This window comes from Oncorhynchus kisutch, linkage group LG14 (genome assembly GCF_002021735.2).
Source record: "Oncorhynchus kisutch isolate 150728-3 linkage group LG14, Okis_V2, whole genome shotgun sequence".
NCBI classification, from domain to species: domain Eukaryota; kingdom Metazoa; phylum Chordata; class Actinopteri; order Salmoniformes; family Salmonidae; genus Oncorhynchus; species Oncorhynchus kisutch.
Genome location: NC_034187.2, coordinates 1255351 through 1274912, shown reverse-complemented (window position 1 = coordinate 1274912; position 19562 = coordinate 1255351). Strand labels below are relative to the sequence as shown.

Sequence of the window (19562 nt, the reverse complement as noted above, 5' to 3'; positions counted from 1 at the left end):
GAATCTGAGTCTGTCTCAAAGTGATTAAACAAAAGCATCAAAAGCTGTAGATTTCACTGTAAAATCTTTTTGTTCAGCATATTCACAATCTAGCAGGGACAATTGACAGACGTTATTATAGCCGACAGCTTCACGCCAAACCAACATATCAACGACGTTATTATAGCTGACAGCTCCAAATCAACATATCAATGACGTTGGAGGAAAGGAAATACTAAGTTTACATACCAAATGGCACCCTCTTCCCTACATAGTACATATAGCCCCATTGGCCCTGCTCAAAAGTAGTGCACTACATAGGGGATAGGGTACCAGTTGGGACACATACAAACCGATTGGAGCTCCTGAACACAGCCAACGCTCTGTAAACTTGCATTCAAAGAGAACAGCTCATTATTTCCAATAAAGATGATGAGAGGACAGACTTTAACCACAGTGGAAAAGAAACGCCTCATTATCGACCTGCTACTGCTGGAGCACCAAGCCCTTTATACACTAGATTTATACTGAATCACAAGGTGATGGATACAGGAGCTAATCACCTGCATATCTGGTCATCCTAGGGGACAGGGAGGTGTCCATCCAGAGTAGGGTTATCTGGTCATCCTAGGGGACAGGGAGGTGTCCATAGAGTGCAGGGTTATCTGGTCATCCTATGGGACAGGGAGGTGTCCATCCAGAGTAGGGTTATCTGGTCATCCTAGGGGACAGGGAGGTGTCCATAGAGTGCAGGGTTATCTGGTCATCCTAGGGGACAGGGAGGTGTCCATAGAGTGAAGGGTTATCTGGTCATCCTAGGGGACAGGGCGGTGTCCATCCAGAGCAGGGTTATCTGGTCATCCTAGGGGACAGGGAGGTGTCCATAGAGTGCAGGGTTATCTGGTCATCCTAGGGGACAGGGAGGTGTCCATCCAGAGTAGGGTTATCTGGTCATCCTAGGGGACAGGGAGGTGTCCATCCAGAGCAGGGTTATCTGGTCATCCTAGGGGACAGGGAGGTGTCCATAGAGTGCAGGGTTATCTGGTCATCCTAGGGGACAGGGAGGTGTCCATCCAGAGTAGGGTTATCTGGTCATCCTAGGGGACAGGGAGGTGTCCATAGAGTGCAGGGTTATCTGGTCATCCTAGGGGACAGGGAGGTGTCCATAGAGTGCAGGGTTATCTGGTCATCCTAGGGGACAGGGAGGTGTCCATCCAGAGTAGGGTTATCTGGTCATCCTAGGGGACAGGGAGGTGTCCATAGAGTGCAGGGTTATCTGGTCATCCTAGGGGACAGGGAGGTGTCCATAGAGTGCAGGGTTATCTGGTCATCCTAGGGGACAGGGAGGTGTCCATCCAGAGCAGGGTTATCTGGTCATCCTAGGGGACAGGGAGGTGTCCATCCAGAGCAGGGTTATCTGGTCATCCTAGGGGACAGGGAGGTGTCCATAGAGTGCAGGGTTATCTGGTCATCCTAGGGGACAGGGAGGTGTCCATAGAGTGCAGGGTTATCTGGTCATCCTAGGGGACAGGGAGGTGTCCATCCAGAGCAGGGTTATCTGGTCATCCTAGGGGACAGGGAGGTGTCTATAGAGTGCAGGGTTATCTGGTCATCCTAGGGGACAGGGAGGTGTCCATCCAGAGCAGGGTTATCTGGTCATCCTAGGGGACAGGGAGGTGTCCATAGAGTGCAGGGTTATCTGGTCATCCTAGGGGACAGGGAGGTGTCCATCCAGAGCAGGGTTATCTGGTCATCCTAGGGGACAGGGAGGTGTCCATAGAGTGCAGGGTTGCACAGTAACTAGTAACATTCACAGAATTCACAGGATTTCTGAAAAACTTGGGACATTTGGGGAAAGTTACTTTTGGGTTATTAGCATAAAGACAGACAACAAACCATCAGGTTAATTTGACCATTTAATTATAGACAACAGGTTTGTCATTATTTTAATTATCAGACCATCAGTAAACTAGTAATTCTCAGATTCAACATAGTTTCAGCAGTTCTCTAGTTGTTCCTCATATCATCTGCTGTCTTCCAAAATTTATGAATATCCCTTTTTTTTAAAAGCCTCAGGAGTTTACATGACTTTTAAAACCATTCAACAAATATATCATTCACAATACTTTCTCATTATTTACAAAACAAACAGCATCGCTGCTAAAAAACAAATTATACATATTAACAAACTACTTCCTCAATTATCTACAATGGCGTTTTACAAAGAACGAAAGAGGATGAAGAACAGAGTCATTTGAGGCTTGGTGACAGGGCTTTCAGAAAGTATTCCTGCCCCTTGACTTCTTACACATTTTGTGTAATTCAAAATGAATTAAATATTTTTCTCACCCGATAAGGACAAAGTGCAAACGTGTTGTTCAAAATGTTTGTACATCTACTCAAAATGAGATTCAGAAATATATCATTTACATAAGTAAATATTTACACCCTGTGTAAAAATATATATATTTTACACGGGAGGGGGAGGGGGAGGGGGGTGTTACTAAACTGACATAGGGAATTATTTTAAGAGAGTCATACCAAGGATCATTTAACTATTGGAGTTTGAATTTTGGGACCCCTGTAGGTATAACAACAACAAAGTGAATTTGGCCTTCACTACTATAGCCAATAGAAACGCATTGAAAAACACAGTCATAGAAAACCATCCAAAAATAAATTATAACGAATAAGCTTTTGAAGTGTCCGATATCTAGGAGATATATATATATATACACATACATACATATATATATATAGATATATATACACACAGTGCTTTCCAAAAGTATTCGAACCCTGGACTTTTTCAACATTGTGTTATGTCAAAGACTCTAAAATTGACTTTAAAAAAATGCTCAGCAATCTACACACAATACCGCATAATGACAAAGAAACAATCAGAAATAGCTTATTTACATCAGTATTCAGACTCTTTGCTATGAGACTCGAAATTAAGCTCAGGTACATCCTGTTTCCATTGATCATCCTTGAGATGTTTCTACAACTAGATTGGAGTCCACTTGTGGTAAATTAAATTGATTGGACATGATTTGGAAAGGCACACCCCTGTCTATAGAAGGTCCCACAGTTGACAGTGCACGTCGGAGCAGAAACCAAGTCATGAGGTCGAAGGAATGTCCGTAGAGCTCAGAGACAGGATTGTGTCGAAACACAGATCTGGGGTAGGGTACCAAAACATTTCTGCTGCATTGAAGGTCCCCAAGAACACAGTGGCCTCCATCATTCTTAAATGGAAGAAGTTTGGAACCACAAAGACTCTTCCTAGAGCTGGCTGCCTGTCGGCCAAACTGAGCAATCGTGGGAGAAGGGCCGTGGTCAGGGAGGTGACCAAGAACCCGATGGTCACTCTGACAGAGCTCCAGAGTTCCTCTGTGGAGATGAGAACCTTCCAGAAGGACAACCATCTCTGCAGCACTCCACCAATCAGGCCTTTATGGTAGAGAGGCCAGACGGAAGCTGCTCCTCAGTAAAAGGCACATGACAGCCCACTTGGAGTTTGCCAAAAGGCACCTACAGACTCTCAGACCATGAGAAACAAGATTTTCTGGTCTGATGAAACCAAGATTGAACTCTTTTGCCTAAATGCCAAGCGTCACATCCGGAGGAGACCTGGCACCATCCCTACGGTGAAGCATGGTGGTAGCAGCATCATGCTGTGGGGATGTTTTTCAGCGGCAGGGAGACTAGTCAGGATCGAGAGAAAGATAATGGGGGGATGTTTTTCAGTGGCAGGGACTGGGAGACTGTGGGGATGTTTTTCAGGGACTGGGAGACTAGTCAGGAGATGAACCTGCTCCAGAGCGCTCAGGACCTCAGACTGTGGGGATGTTTTTCAGCGGCAGGGACTGGGAGACTAGTCAGGAGATGAACCTGCTCCAGAGCGCTCAGGACCTCAGGCTGTGGGGATGTTTTTCAGCGTCAGGGACTGGGAGACTAGTCAGGTGTCAGGGACTGGGAGACTAGTCAGGTGTCAGGGACTGGGAGACTAGTCAGGTGTCAGGGACTGGGAGACTAGTCAGGTGTCAGGGACTGGGAGACTAGTCAGGTGTCAGGGACTGGGAGACTAGTCAGGTGTCAGGGACTGGGAGACTAGTCAGGTGTCAGGGCCTGGGAGACTAGTCAGGTGTCAGGGACTGGGAGACTAGTCAGGTGTCAGGGACTGGGAGACTAGTAAGGATCGAGGCAAAAATAAACAGAGCAAAGTACAGAGTTACTTGATGAAAACCTGGTCAGGACCTCGGACGGGGTCAAAGGTTCACCTTCCAACAGGAAAACGACCCTAAGCACACAGCCAAGACAACGCAGGAGTGGCATCAGGACAAGTCTTTGAGAGGACAAGTCTTTGAGTGGCCCAGCCAGAGCCCGGACATTAACCTGATCGAACATCTCTGGAGAGACCTGAAAATAGCTGTGCAGAGACACTCCCCATCCAACCTGACAGAGCTTGAGAGGATCTGCAGAGAAGAATGGGAGAAACTCCCCAAATACAGGTGTGCCAAGCTTGTAGCATCATATCCAAGAAGACTCAAGGCTGTAATCGCTGCCAAAGGTGCTTCAACAAAGTACTGAGTAAAGGGTCTGAATACTAATGTACAGTGCATTCGGAAAGTATTCAGACCCCTTGACTTTGAATTTGTCATTATGGGGTATTGTGATGTCATTATGGGGTACTGTGATGTCATTGGGGTATTGTGATGTCATTATGGGGTATTGTGATGTCATTATGGGGTATTGTGATGTCATTGGGGTATTGTGATGTCATTATGGGGTATTGTGATGTCATTATGGGGTATTGTGATGTCATTATGGGGTATTGTGATGTCATTATGGGGTATTGTGATGTCATTATGGGGTATTGTGATGTCATTATGGGGTATTGTGATGTCATTATGGGGTAATGTTTGTAGATTGTTGAGATTTTTACAAATTGTACTGCATGTTATTGATATTTTATAAATTTTAGAAAAAGGCTGTAACGTAACAAAATGTGGAAAAAGTCAAGGGGTCTGAATTATTTTGGAAAGAAGTGATATATACACAGTACCGGTCAAATGTTTTAGAACACCAACTTATTCCAGGGTTTTTCTTTATTTTTACTATTTTCTACATTGTAGAATAATATTGAAGACATCAAAACTATGAAATTACACATATGGAATCATGTAGTAACCAAAAAAGTGTTAAACAAATCAAAATATATTTTACATTTCAGATTCTTCAAAGTAGTGCCTTTTTGCAGACTCCTGGTGTCATTTGCCTTTTTCTCAGGAGTGGCTTCCGTCTGGCTCGGTTTCTGCTCTGACAGGCACTGTCAACTTTGGGACCTTATATAGACCTTATATATCATCAAGGATGATCAATGGAAACAGGAAGCACCTGAGATCAATTTTGAGTCCCCTAGCAAAGGGTCTGAATACTTATGTCAATTAGATTTCTGTATTTAATTTTCAATACATTTGCTAAGATTTCTAAAAACATGTTTTCACTTCATCATTATGGGGTATTGTGATGTCATTATGGGGTATCGTGTGTAGATGGGTGAGAAAACAAATCAATTGAATCCATTTTGAATTCAGGCTGTAACACAACAAAATGTGGAATAAATCAATCAATCAAATGTATTTCTAAAGTCAAGGGGGTATGAATACTTTCTGAATACAATGTATGTTCCAGAGGGTTGCTGCTGAGACCAGCTCCTTGGGGTTTGTGTGATGGCACGAGAGGAGAGGAGAGGAAGGGTTTGGTCGCCTAGTGGACACATTTTAAGAGGTGTCACCATGCAAGGAACATCATGCTGTAATGGGGAAGAGGATACTGGAGGAAAGGAGGAGAGGAGAGGAGAGGAGAGGAGAGGAGAGGAGAGGAGAGGAGAGGAGAGGAGAGGAGAGGAGAGGAGAGGAGAGGAGAGGAGAGGAGAGGAGAGGAGAGGAGAGGAGAGGAGAGGAGAGGAGGAGCTCTGCTGCCATCCCAGGTAGAGGGCATGATACTGGAGGCTGAGGAGGAGAGGAGAGGAGAGAAGAAGAGGAGAGGAGGAGAGGAGAGAAGAAGAGGAGAGGAGGAGGGGAGGAGAGCTCTGGTGCCATCCCAGGTAGAGGGCAGGACACTGGAGGCTGAGGAGGAGAGGAGAGGAGGAGGGGAGGAGAGCTCTGGGGCCATCCCAGGTAGAGGGCAGGATACTGGAGGCTGAGGAGGAGAGGAGAGGAGAGGAGAGGAGAGGAGAGGAGAGGAGAGGAGAGGAGAGGAGAGGAGAGGAGAGGAGAGGAGAGGAGAGGAGAGGAGAGGAGAGGAGAGGAGAGGAGAGGAGAGGAGAGGAGAGGAGAGGAGAGGAGAGGAGGAGAGGAGAGGAGAGGAGGAGAGCTCTGCTGCTATCCCAGGTAGAGGGCAGGATACTGGAGCCTGAGGAGGAGAGGAGAGGAGGAGAGGAGGAGAGGAGAGGAGAGGAGAGGAGAGGAGAGGAGAGGAGAGGAGAGGAGAGGAGAGGAGGAGAGGAGAGAAGAAGAGGAGAGGAGAGGATAGGAGAGGAGAGGAGAGGAGGAGGGGAGGAGGGGAGAAGAGGAGGAGAGGAGAGAAGAAGAGGAGAGTAGGAGAGGAGAGGAGAGGAGAGGAGAGGAGAGGAGAGGAGAGGAGAGGAGAGGAGAGGAGAGGAGAGGAGAGGAGAGGAGAGGAGAGGAGAGGAGAGGAGAGGAGAGGAGGAGAGCTCTGCTGCTATCCCAGGTAGAGGGCAGGATACTGGAGCCTGAGGAGGAGAGGAGAGGAGGAGAGGAGGAGAGGAGGAGAGGAGGAGAGGAGAGGAGAGGAGAGGAGGAGAGGAGAAGAGGAGAGGAGGAGAGGAGAGAAGAAGAGGAGAGGAGAGGAGAGGAGAGGAGGGAGGAGGGGAGGAGAGGAGGAGAGGAGGAGAGGAGAGAAGAAGAGGAGAGTAGGAGAGGAGAGGAGAGGAGAGGAGAGGAGAGGAGAGGAGAGGAGAGGAGAGGAGAGGAGAGGAGAGGAGAGGAGAGGAGAGGAGAGGAGAGGAGAGGAGAGGAGAGGAGAGGAGAGGAGAGGAGAGGAGAGGAGGAGAATCCCAGGTAGAGGGCAGGATACTGGAGGCTGAGGAGGAGAGGAGGAGAGGAGAGGAGGAGAGGAGAGGAGAGGAGAGGAGGAGAGCTCTGCTGCCATCACAGGTAGAGGGCAGGATACTGGAGGCTGAGGAGGAGAGGAGAGGAGGAGAGGAGAGGAGGAGAGCTCTGCTGCCATCCCAGGTAGAGGGCAGGATACTGGAGGCTGAGGAGGAGAGGAGGAGAGGAGAGGAGGAGAGGAGAGGAGAGGAGGAGAGGAGAGGAGAGGAGAGGAGAGGAGGAGAGCTCTGCTGCCATCCCAGGTAGAGGGCAGGATACTGGAGGCTTGCATGAAGCAGGAATATGGTGCAATGCTGTGTCACAAAACTAGCTGGACCCCTGCCTGCTTCTCTATCTGTGGTGTAATTTACTGTATGAAGCTTTGGTCTGCAGGTCACGGAGACACTCATCCTATAGTAGAGGTCACGGAGACACTCATCCTATAGTAGAGGTCACGGAGACACTCATCCTATAGTAGAGGTCACGGAGACACTCATCCTATAGTAGAGGTCACGGAGACACTCATCCTATAGTAGAGGTCACGGAGACACTCATCCTATAGTAGAGGTCACGGAGACACTCATCCCATAAGAGGTCACGGGGACACTCATCCCATAAGAGGTCACGGAGACACTCATCCCATAAGAGGTCACGGAGACACTCATCCCATAAGAGGTCACGGAGACACTCATCCCATAAGAGGTCACGGAGACACTCATCCCATCATAGAGGTCATGGAGACACTCATCCCATAATAGAGGTCATGGAGACACTCATCCCATCATAGAGGTCATGGAGACACTCATCCCATAATACAGGTTGCCTTTGACAACAGTCTCTCTTGCCATACATTCATTTACAGAGAACAATCTTTTCCCCTTTGTGTGATTATTACTAAATGTAATGACATGTAAATGTCCCCCAGCCTGTATAGCGAGGTATAGAGGGAGATCTGCTGCTGTTTACACTGCCTTCACAATCCACGGGTCAAATCCCTAAGCCCTACTGTCCCCCCACCCTATTGTTCCTATAGATACTCCTTCAGGAGAACAGCCTGGTGGGTTGGGGGATATTGTTAGGTTGAAGATACCCAGGTTAGGACAACAGGGAAATAACATCCCACAACTCAGACTGTTAGAGGGTTAGAGGCTAGGAGGCAACAGAAAGTTATGCAGGATGGAGTTGTCTTGTTTGAGGGCGGGTTAGAGGCCAGAGGAGGCTTCCAGAGGAGGCTACACAGGAAGGTGAGGTCTTGTTTAAAGCTTTGTTAAAGTCTCAGACAGGAGATATCTGTTAGGAAACAGTGTTTTCAACCTGAATGGGTAACAGAGGAGAGGCAGAGAGCAGTGAGCTGAGGGAGGAGAGGGGAGGCAGGGGGTAGAGAGGGGTAGAGAGGGGTAGAGAGGGGAGGCAGGGGGTAGAGAGGGGTAGAGAGGGAAGGCAGGGGGTAGAGAGGGGTAGAGAAGGAGGTAGAGAGGGGAGGCAGGGGGTAGAGAGGGGTAAAGAAGGGAGGCAGGGGTAGAGAGGGGTAGAGAGGGAGGGCAGGGGTAGAGAGGAGAGGCAGGGGGTAGAGAGGGGTAGAGAGGGGAGGCAGGGGTAGAGAGGGGTAGAGAAGGGTAGAGAGGGGAGGCAGGGGGTAGAGAGGGGTAGAGAAGGGGAGACAGGGGATAGAGAGGGGTAGAGGGTAGAGAGGGGAGGCAGGGGGTAGAGAGGGGTATAGAAGGGGGTTAGAGAGGGGTATAGAAGGGGGTAGAGAAGGGGGTAGAGAGGGGAGGCAGGGGGTAGAGAGGGGTAGAGAAGGGGAGACGGGGTAGAGAGGGGAGATGGGGTAAAGAGGAGAGAGGGGGTAGAGAAGGGGAGACAGGGGGTAGAGAGGGAGGAATGGAGAGGGCAGAAGTGGAGAGGGGGGGGCATAGATAGGAGAGGAGAACCAGAGCAGCTGTGTGGTCTCACCAGAAGAAGAAAACAGAAGGAAAACTGACCCTAGGACAGATTGTAACAGGAGACTGTTACCAGTTACACCCGGGTGGACACCAGACAGACAACAACACCTCTCCTCAAGCAGCAATGAAGCCGTGGTTCTTCTGACGAGGTGCTGTGGTGCACCAGGTGTCAACTGGGAAGCCTTTAGGAGGGTGACTGTCCTCTCCCCACTAACTCCCTCCTTCTCTTCCTTCAGTTCGGGGTTATAGTCTCTGGGGTGGGGGAAGGGGTGGGTCCAGGGGCAGGGAGGGGGTGTGGTCAGATACAGGTGGAGGGCTGTGCGGAGGGATGTTGCTTCCTGTTCCTCAGACCACATGACTTCTCTTTGTAACCAAGACACATCTGCTGAGACACATCCACCAGGGCTGAGGCCACCGTTAGACCTACACAGAGACAGGAAGGGATGTATTAGTAACAGGAAGTGATGTATAAGTAGCAGGACAAGACAGACAGAGACAAACAGACAGACAGACAGACAGACAGACAGACAGACAGACAGACAGACAGACAGACAGACAGACAGACAGACAGACAGACAGACAGATAGACAGACAGACAGACAGACAGATAGACAGGTCGTCTACTGGTTAGAGGGTTGGACTAGTAACCGAATCCCCGAGCTGACAAGGTACAAATCTGTCGTTCTGCGCCTGAACAGGCAGTTAACCCACTGTTCCTAGGCCATCATTGAAAATAAGAATTCGTTCTTAACTGACTTGCCTAGTTAAATAAAGGTTAAAAAGAAAAAATGTATTAGCAAACAGGAAGTGATGTCTTAGGACAAATATGTTCATCATAAACCAATATGGGCCTTAGGATACAGTGGTGGCTAGTAGCACTTTAATTTAGAAGGCAGCCATTTGCAGAAGTGAACAAGAAGGATTAGCGCTGTAAGGTATAGATAAACTTTGTAGATACGGAAAACACGGTACTATAGGATACTTCTGTCAACTGTGCCTCACGTCGTCTACTAAATGAGAGAGGATCAAGTCTGTCAGCATTTCTCCTGTCTGTTGACGAGGACCTGTTGACGAGGACCTGTTGACGAGGAACTGTTGACGAGGACCTGTTGACGAGGACCTGTTGACGAGGACCTGTTGACGAGGAACTGTTGACGAGGACCTGTTGACGAGGACCTGTTGACGAGGAACTGTTGACGAGGAACTGTTGACGAGGACCTGTTGACGAGGACCTGTTGACGAGGACCCGTTGACGAGGACCCGTTGACGAGGACCCGTTGACGAGGACCCGTTGACGAGGAACTGTTGACGAGGAACTGTTGACGAGGACCTGTTGACGAGGACCTGTTGACGAGGAACTGTTGACGAGGACCTGTTGACTAGGAACTGTTGACGAGGACCTGTTGACAAGGACCTGTTGACGAGGAACTGTTGACGAGGACCTGTTGACGAGGACCTGTTGACGAGGACCCGTTGACGAGGACCTGTTGACGAGGACCTGTTGACGAGGACCTGTTGACGAGGAACTGTTGACGAGGACCTGTTGACGAGGAACTGTTGACGAGGACCTGTTGACGAGGAACTGTTGACGAGGACCTGTTGACGAGGACCTGTTGACGAGGAACTGTTGACGAGGAACTGTTGACGAGGACCTGTTGACGAGGAACTGTTGACGAGGAACTGTTGACGAGGACCTGTTGACGAGACCTGTTGACGAGGAACTTGTTGACGAGGACCTGTTGACGAGGAACTGTTGACGAGGAACTGTTGACGAGGACCTGCTGCTCTGGGAGTCCGGGCTGCATCATGTTCGACTGCCCAGAAGGTAACAATCTTCAATAAATGTAACACTGCATTAAGAAATGTTGAAACGGTCTTAATGTTCGCAAAACAATGTTTTACAATGCAAGATGACAGCGGTAGCTTCCAGCTATGTAGGCTAACTTTCCTAGCTAGGCTGACGGTTAACAGTACTTTGTTTGTGATGAGGCAAAAATATGCTGATTTCAAAGTTGATTGTCACCAAGAACTTGATTCATTCACTTCATCATCAATCTCTTTCTCTCTCTCATCAAGCAGAGATACTGGAGAAAAATATCTCTGCCTCGTGTCAACCTTCACCAACCAAACTTCCTGTGTGTGCAAAGCGCATAGCAAAGTGGCTCATGCATCATGAATGAAGACATTAAAGACAGCATACAATTATATAAAATAAGAGATTGCTTCTTCTATGCAAATGATGTTGATCAGTACCATCAAATACATCCCAAATGGAGGAGAAATAGACTGTGAATCATCCCAAATGGAGGAGAAACAGACTGTGAATCATCCCAAATGGAGGAGAAACAGACTGTGAATCATCCCAAATGGAAGAGACACAGACTGTGAATCATCCCAAATGGAGGAGACACAGACTGTGAATCATCCCAAACCAGCTCTGAACGCAGGGACACCCTCCTATTGATTAATACTCATTCACCTGTATTGTAGATACGCTACATCTTACCCAGATATTTAATAAAGATTTATTTGTCTAGAGGAGGTGTGTGTCTAGAGGAGGTGTGTGTGTCTAGAGGAGGTGTGTGTGTCTAGAGGAGGTGTGGGTGTCTAGAGGAGGTGTGTGTGTCGCTGGGGGAGGGTGTGTGTGTCTAGAGGAGGGGTGTGTGTCTAGAGGTGTGTGTGTCTAGAGGAGGGGTGTGTGTCTAGAGGAGGGGTGTGTGACAAGAGGAGGTGTATGTGTCTAGAGGAGATGTGTGTCTAGAGGAGGTGTGTGTGTCTAGAGGAGGTGTGTGTGTCGCTGGGGGAGGTGTGTGTGTCTAGAGGAGGTGTACGTGTCTAGAGGAGGTGTGTGTTTAGAGGAGGTGTGTTGTCTAGATGAGGTGTGTGTATCTAGAGGAGGTGTGTGTGTCTAGAGGAGGGGTGTGTGTCTAGAGGAGGTGTGTGTGTCGCTGGGGGAGGTGTGTGTTGTATAGAGGAGGTGTGTGTGTCTAGAGGAGGGGTGTGTGTCTAGAGGAGGTGTGTGTGTCGCTGGGGGAGGTGTGTGTGTCTAGAGGAGGTGTGTGTTGTCTAGAGGAGGGGTGTGTTGTCTAGAGGAGGTGTGTGTGTCGCTGGGGGAGGTGTGTGTGTCTAGAGGAGGTGTGTGTGTCGCTGGGGGAGGTGTGTGTGTCTAGAGGAGGTGTGTGTGTCTAGAGGAGGTGTGTGTGTCTAGAGGAGGTGTGTGTGTCTAGAGGAGGGGTGTGTGTCTAGAGGAGGTGTGTGGTGTCGCTGGGGGAGGTGTGTGTGTCTAGAGGAGGTGTGTGTGTCCTAGAGGAGGTGTGTGTGTCTAGAGGAGATGTGTGTGTCTAGAGGAGGTGTATGTGTCTAGAGGAGGGGTGTGTGTCTAGAGGAGGTGTGTGTGTCGCTGGGGAGGTGTATGTGTCTAGAGGAGGGGTGTGTGTCTAGAGGAGGTGTGTGTCTAGAGGAGGTGTGTGTGTCTAGAGGAGGTGTGTGTGTCTAGAGGAGGTGTGTGTGTCTAGAGGAGGGGTGTGTGTCTAGAGGAGGGGTGTGTGTCTAGAGGAGGGGTGTGTGTCTAGAGGAGGGGTGTGTGTCTAGAGGAGGGTGTGTGACAAGAGGAGGTGTATGTGTCTAGAGGAGGTGTGTGTCTAGAGGAGGTGTGTGTGTCTAGAGGAGGTGTGTGTCTAGAGGAGGTGTGTGTCTAGAGGAGGTGTGTGTCTAGAGGAGGTGTGTGTGTCTAGAGGAGGTGTGTGTTTAGAGGAGGTGTGTGTCTAGATGAGGTGTGTGTATCTAGAGGAGGTGTGTGTGTCTAGAGGAGGGGTGTGTGTCTAGAGGAGGTGTGTGTGTCGCTGGGGGAGGTGTGTGTGTCTAGAGGAGGTGTGTGTGTCTAGAGGAGGGGTGTGTGTCTAGAGGAGGGTGTGTGTGTCGCTGGGGGAGGTGTGTGTTGTCTAGAGGAGGTGTGTGTGTCTAGAGGAGGGGTGTGTGTCTAGAGGAGGTGTGTGTGTCGCTGGGGGGAGGTGTGTGTGTCTAGAGGAGGTGTGTGTGTCTAGAGGAGGGGTGTGTGTCTAGAGGAGGTGTGTGTGTCGCTGGGGGAGGTGTGTGTGTCTAGAGGAGGTGTGTGTGTCGCTGGGGGAGGTGTGTGTGTCTAGAGGAGGTGTGTGTGTCTAGAGGAGGTGTGTGTGTCTAGAGGAGGTGTGTGTGTCTAGAGGAGGGGTGTGTGTCTAGAGGAGGTGTGTGTGTCGCTGGGGAGGTGTGTGTGTCTAGAGGAGGTGTGTGTGTCTAGAGGAGGTGTGTGTGTCTAGAGGAGATGTGGTGTGTCTAGAGGAGGTGTATGTGTCTAGAGGAGGGGTGGTGTGTCTAGAGGAGGTGTGTGTGTCGCTGGGGAGGTGTATGTGTCTAGAGGAGGGTGTTGTGTGTCTAGAGGAGGTGTGTGTCTAGAGGAGGTGTGTGTGTCAGAGGAGGTGTGTGTGTCTAGAGGAGGTGTGTGTGTCTAGAGGAGGGGTGTGTGTCTAGAGGAGGGGTGTGTGTCTAGAGGAGGGGTGTGTGTCTAGAGGAGGGGTGTGTGTCTAGAGGAGGGGTTGTGTGACAAGAGGAGGTGTATGTGTCTAGAGGAGAGGAGGTGGTGTGTCTAGAGGAGGTGTGGTGATCTAGAGGAGGTGTGGTGTCTAGAGGAGGTGTGTGTGTCTAGAGGAGGTGTGTGTGTCGCTGGGGAGGTGTATGTGTCTAGAGGAGGTGTGTGTGTCTAGAGGAGGTGTGGTTGTCTAGAGGAGGGGTGTATGTCACTGGGGGAGGTGTGTGTGTCACTGGGGGAGGTGGTGTGTTGTCTAGAGGAAGGTGTGGTGTTGCTGGGGGAGGTGTGTGTGTCGCTGGGGGAGTTGTGTGTGTCGATGGGGAGGTGTGTGTGTGTGGTGTCTAGAGTAGGTGTTGTGTGTCTAGAGGAGGTGTGTGTGTCTAGAGGAGATGTGTGTATCTAGAGGAGGTGTGTGTGTCTAGAGGAGGTGTGTTGTGTCTAGAGGAGATGTGGTATCTAGAGGTGGTGTGTGTCTAGAGGAGGTGTGTATGTCGCTGGGGAGGTGTGTGTGTCTAGAGGAGGTGTGTGTGTCTAGAGGAGGGGTGTTGTGTCTAGAGGAGGTGTGTGTGTTGCTGGGGGAGGTGTGTGTGTCGCTGGGGAGGTGTATTGTGTCTAGAGGAGGTGTGTGTATCTAGAGGAGGTGTGTGTGTCTAGAGGAGGTGTGTATGTCGCTGGGGAGGTGTGTGTGTCTAGAGGAGGTGTGTTGTGTCTAGAGGAGGGGTGTGTGTCTAGAGGAGGTGTGTGTGTTGCTGGGGGGAGGTGTGTGTGTCGCTGGGGAGGTGTGTGTGTTGCTGGGGGAGGTGTGTGTTTTGCTGGGGAGGTGTGTGTGTCGCTGGGGGAGGTGTGTGTGTTACTGGGGGAGGTGTGTGTGGTTGCTGGGGGAGGTGTGTGTGTTACTGGGGGAGGTGTGTGTGTTACTGCGGGGAGGTGTGTGTGTCGCTGGGGGAGGTGTGTGTGTTACTGGGGGAGGTGTGTGTGTCGCTGGGGGAGGTGTGTGTGTTACTGGGGGAGGTGTGTGTGTCGCTGGGGGAGGTGTGGTGTGTTACTGGGGGAGGTGTGTGTGTCGCTGGGGGAGGTGTGTGTGTCGCTGGGGGAGGTGGTGGTGTTTGCTGGGGGAGGTGTGTGTGTCGCTGGGGGAGGTGTGTGTTTTGCTGGGGGAGGTGTGTGTTTTGCTGGGGGAGGTGTGTGTTTTGCTGGGGGAGGGTGTTTGTGTTGCTGGGGGAGGTGGTGTGTCAATGGGGGAGGTGGGTGTGTCGCTGGGGGAGGTTGTGTGTGTCAATGGGGAGAGACCTGGGGGGAGACTGGAGAGACTGGGGGGAGACTGGAGAGACTGGGGAGAGACGGGGGAGAACTGGGGGGAGACTGAGGGGAGACTGAGGGGAGAGACTGGGAGAGACTGGGGAGAGATGGGAGAGACTGAGGGAGAGACTGGGGGGAGACTGAGGGGAGACTGGGGAGAGACGGGGAGAGACTGGGGAGAGACTGGGGAGAGACTGGGGGGGGGGGGACTGGGGGGTTACTGGAGAGAGACTGGAGAGACTGGGGGGGGGGGGGACTGGGGAGAGACTGGGGAGAGACTGGGGAGAGACTGGGGGGCGAGACTGGGGGAGAGACGTGAGGGAGACTGAGGGGAGACTGAGGGGGAGACTGGGGAGAGACTGGGGAGAGACTGGGGAGAGACTGGGAGAGACGGGGGGAGACGGGAGAGACTGAGAGACTGGGGAGAGACTGGGGGGAGACTGGGGGACTGAGGGGAGAGACTGGGGAGAGACGTGGGGGAGACTGGGAGAGACTGGGGAGAGACTGGGGTGAGACTGGGGGAGAGACTGGGGAGAGACTGGGGAGAGACTGGAGAGAGACGGGGGAGACTGAGGGGAGAGACTGGGGAGAGACTGGGAGAGCCGTGGGGGAGACGGGAGAGACAGAGAGACTGGGGAGAGACTGGGGGAGACTGGGGAGACTGAGGGGAGAGACTGGGGAGAGACGTGGGGGAGACTGGGAGAGACTGGGGAGAGACTGGGGTGAGACTGGGGAGAGACTGGGAGAGACTGGGGAGAGACTGTGAGAGACAGGGGAGAGACGGGGGAGACTGAGGGGAGAGACTGGGGGGAGATTGGGGGACAGACAGGCAGACAGACAGACAGAGAAAACAGACAGAAGGAGGGTATTCCTGTATCTTACCAGACTGACCGGGCGGGGGGATGCCCCCGGTGCCTCTGGGTAAACGGACAAAGATGGAGAGGACAGCAGCCTTGTTCCCAAAACACGGCTCCAGGGCGATGGGCTTGGGCACCGTCTGGACAGGAGAGAGATGTTAGAGGAGGGTGTGAATTACGGGGGAGGCAGGGGGGGCTAAAATCCACTGACTGAGACGTTAGCTCCCCTAAATGAGACGTTAGCTCCCCTAAATGAGACGTTAGCTCCCTTAATTGAGACGTTAGCTCCCCTAAATGAGACGTTAGCTCCCCTAAATGAGACGTTAGCTCCCCTAAATGAGACGTTAGCTCCCCTAAATGAGATGTTAGCTCCCCTAAATGAGACGTTAGCTCCCTAAATGAGACGTGCGCTCCCTAAATGGAGATGTTAGCTCCCTAAAGTGAGATGTTAGCGTCCCCTAAATGAGATGGTTAGCTCCCGATAAGAAACGTTAGCTCCCCTTAAATGAGATGTTAGCTCCCCTAAGTTGAGACGTTAGCTCCCCTAAATAGAGCATTAACGCCCTAAATGAGACTTAGCTCCCTAAAATGAGACGTTAGCTGCCCCTAAATGAGAACGTTAGCTCCCTAATTGAGACGTATCGCTCCCCTAAATGAGAACGTAGCTCCCTAAATGAGACGATCAGCTCCCCTAAATGAGACGTTAGCTCCCCTAAATGAGACGTTAGCTCCCCTAAATGAGACGTTAGCTCCCCTAAATGAGACGTTAGCTCCCCTAAATGAGACGTTAGCTCCCCTAAATGAGACGTTAGCTCTCCTAAATGAGACGTTAGCTCCCCTAAATGAGACGTTAGCTCTCCTAAATGAGACGTTAGCTCCCCTAAATGAGACGTTAGCTCCCCTAATTGAGACGTTAGCTCCCTAAATACAACAAAAGGGTAGGGGGGTCTCTACATTACGCTCATTTAACCATTCTCCCTATTTGTTTAAAATGTAGTGGTAAATACGACAGTAAAATTGTCCAAATAAAACAAACCCCCCCCACGTTTCTGTCATGGTTTAAACCATGTATTTCTATGTGGCGGAGCTGTCCACTCAGTATCGATGAATTTCTCTCTCAGCTAAGCTCCTTTACATTTTGCTTTGTACTTCAATACTTCAACAGTTGTTTGATTGCCTTTATTCCAACGTATTAGATTCATCCGTTGATATATTATTGTTTGCTTTTGTCAGTCAGCTGTTGTTCAGGTGGGCAGACCTACAGGTGAGTTTAAGGGGGGTAGGCCTACAGGTGTTGTTCAGGTGAGTAGACCTACAGGTGTTGTTCAGGTGAGTTTCAGGTGGGTAGACCTACAGATGTTGTTCAGGTGGGCAGACCTACAGGTGAGTTTAAAGTGGGTAGGCCCTACAGGTGTTGTTCAGGTGAGTAGAACCTACAGGTGTTGTTCAGGTGAGTTTTCAGGTGGGTAGACCTACAGGTGTTGTTCAGGTGGGTAGACCTACAGATGTTGTTCAGGTGGGCAGACCTACAGGTGAGGTTCAGGTGGGCAGACCTCCAGGTGAGTTTAAGGTGGGTATGCCTACAGGTGGTTGTTCAGGTGAGTAGACCTACAGGTGTTGTTCAGGTGGAGTTTCAGGTGGGTAGACCTACAGTGTTGTTCAGGTGGGTAGAACATACAGGTGTTGTTCAGGTGGGTAGGCCTACAGGGTTGTTCAGGTGGGTAGACCTACAGGTGTTGTTCAGGTGGGTAGACCTACAGGTGTTGTTCAGGTGGGTAGACCTACAGGTGTTGTTCAGGTGGGTAGACCTACAGGTGTTGTTCAGGTGGGTAGACCTACAGGTGTTGTTCAGGTGGGCAGACCTACAGGTGTTGTTCAGGTGGGTAGACCTACAGGTGTTGTTCAGGTGGTAGACCTATCAGGTGTTGTTCAGGTGGGTAGACCTACAGGTGTTGTTTCAGGTGGGTAGACATACAGGTGTTGTTCAGGTGGGTAGACCTACAGGTGTTGTTTCAGGTGGGTAGACATACAGGGTGTTGTTCAGGGTGGTAGACATCAGGTGTTGTTCAGGTGGGTAGACCTACAGGTGTTGTTCAGGTGGGTAGACATACAGGTGTTGTTCAGGTGGGTAGACCTACAGGTGTTGTTCAGGTGGGTAGACCTACAGGTGTTGTTCAGGTGGGTAAACCTACAGGTGTTGTTCAGGTGGGTAGACCTACAGGTGTTGTTCAGGTGGGTAGACCTACAGGTGTTGTTCAGGTGGGTAGACCTACAGGTGTTGTTCAGGTGGGTAGACCTACAGGTGTTGTTCAGGTGGGTAGACCTACAGGTGTTGTTCAGGTGGGTAGACCTACAGGTGTTGTTCAGGTGGGTAGACCTACAGGTGTTGTTCAGGTGGGTAGACCTACAGGTGTTGTTCAGGTGGGTAGACCTACAGGTGTTGTTCAGGTGGGTAGACCTACAGGTGTTGTTCAGGTGGGTAGACCTACAGGTGTTGTTCAGGTGGGTAGACCTACAGGTGTTGTTCAGGTGGGTAGACATACAGGTGTTGTTCAGGTGGGTAGACCTACAGGTGTTGTTCAGGTGGGTAGACATACAGGTGTTGTTCAGGTGGGTAGACATACAGGTGTTGTTCAGGTGGGTAGGCCTACAGGTGTTGTTCAGGTGGGTAGACCTACAGGTGTTGTTCAGGTGGGTAGACCTACAGGTGTTGTTCAGGTGGGTAGACCTACAGGTGTTGTTCAGGTGGGTAGACCTACAGGTGTTGTTCAGGTGGGTAGACCTACAGGTGTTGTTCAGGTGGGCAGACCTACAGGTGTTGTTCAGGTGGGTAGACCTACAGGTGTTGTTCAGGTGGGTAGACCTACAGGTGTTGTTCAGGTGGGTAGACCTACAGGTGTTGTTCAGGTGGTAGACATACAGGGTGTTGTTCAGGGTGGGTAGACCTACAGGTGTTGTTCAGGTGGGTAGACATACAGGTGTTGTTCAGGTGGGTAGACATACAGGTGTTGTTCAGGTGGGTAGACCTACAGGTGTTGTTCAGGTGGGTAGACATACAGGTGTTGTTCAGGTGGGTAGACCTACAGGTGTTGTTCAGGTGGGGTAGACATACAGGTGTTGTTCAGGTGGGTAGACCTACAGGTGTTGTTTCAGAGTGGGTAGACCTACAGGTGTTGTTCAGGTGGGTAGACCTACAGGTGTTGTTCAGGTGGGTAGACCTACAGGTGTTGTTCAGGTGGGTAGACCTACAGGTGTTGTTCAGGTGGGTAGACCTACAGGTGTTGTTCAGGTGGGTAGACCTACAGGTGTTGTTCAGGTGGGTAGACCTACAGGTGTTGTTCAGGTGGGTAGACCTACAGGTGTTGTTCCAGGTGGGTAGACCTACAGGTGTTGTTCAGGTGGGCAGACATACAGGTGTTTGTTCAGGGTGGGTAGACCTACAGGTGTTGTTCAGGTGGGTAGACCTACAGGTGTTGTTCAGGTGGGTAGACCTACAGGTGTTGTTCAGGTGGGTAGACATACAGGTGTTGTTCAGGTGGGTAGACCTACAGGTGTTGTTCAGGTGGGTAGACCCTACAGGTGTTGTTCAGGTGGGTAGACCTACAGGTGTTGTTCAGGTGGTAGACCTACAGGTGTTTGTCAGGTGGCAGACATACAGGTGTTGTTCAGGTGGGCAGACATACAGGTGTTGTTTCAGGTGGGTAGACCTACAGGGTGTTGTTCAGGTTGGGTAGACCTACAGGTGTTGTTCAGGTGGGTAGACCTACAGGTGTTGTTCAGGTGGTAGACCTACAGGTGTTGT

The 19562-nt window shown here is 50.6% G+C and overlaps 1 protein-coding gene across 3 annotated transcripts in view; it reads right to left on the bottom strand.

Moving 5' to 3' along the window:
• Positions 1 to 8910: 8910 nt before the first annotated feature.
• The window catches only part of atrn (attractin), a 236715-nt gene continuing 226063 nt past the window's right edge, over positions 8911 to 19562 (bottom strand). For all 3 annotated transcript variants that reach the window (XM_031787623.1, XM_031787624.1, XM_031787625.1), the window contains exons 28-29: positions 15786 to 15900; positions 8911 to 9463 (exon numbers count right to left, since the gene is read on the bottom strand). In XM_031787623.1, the coding sequence (XP_031643483.1) occupies positions 9339 to 9463; positions 15786 to 15900 (240 nt within the window). In that variant the 3' untranslated portion in view covers positions 8911 to 9338. The remainder of the gene's footprint in view (positions 9464 to 15785; positions 15901 to 19562) is intronic.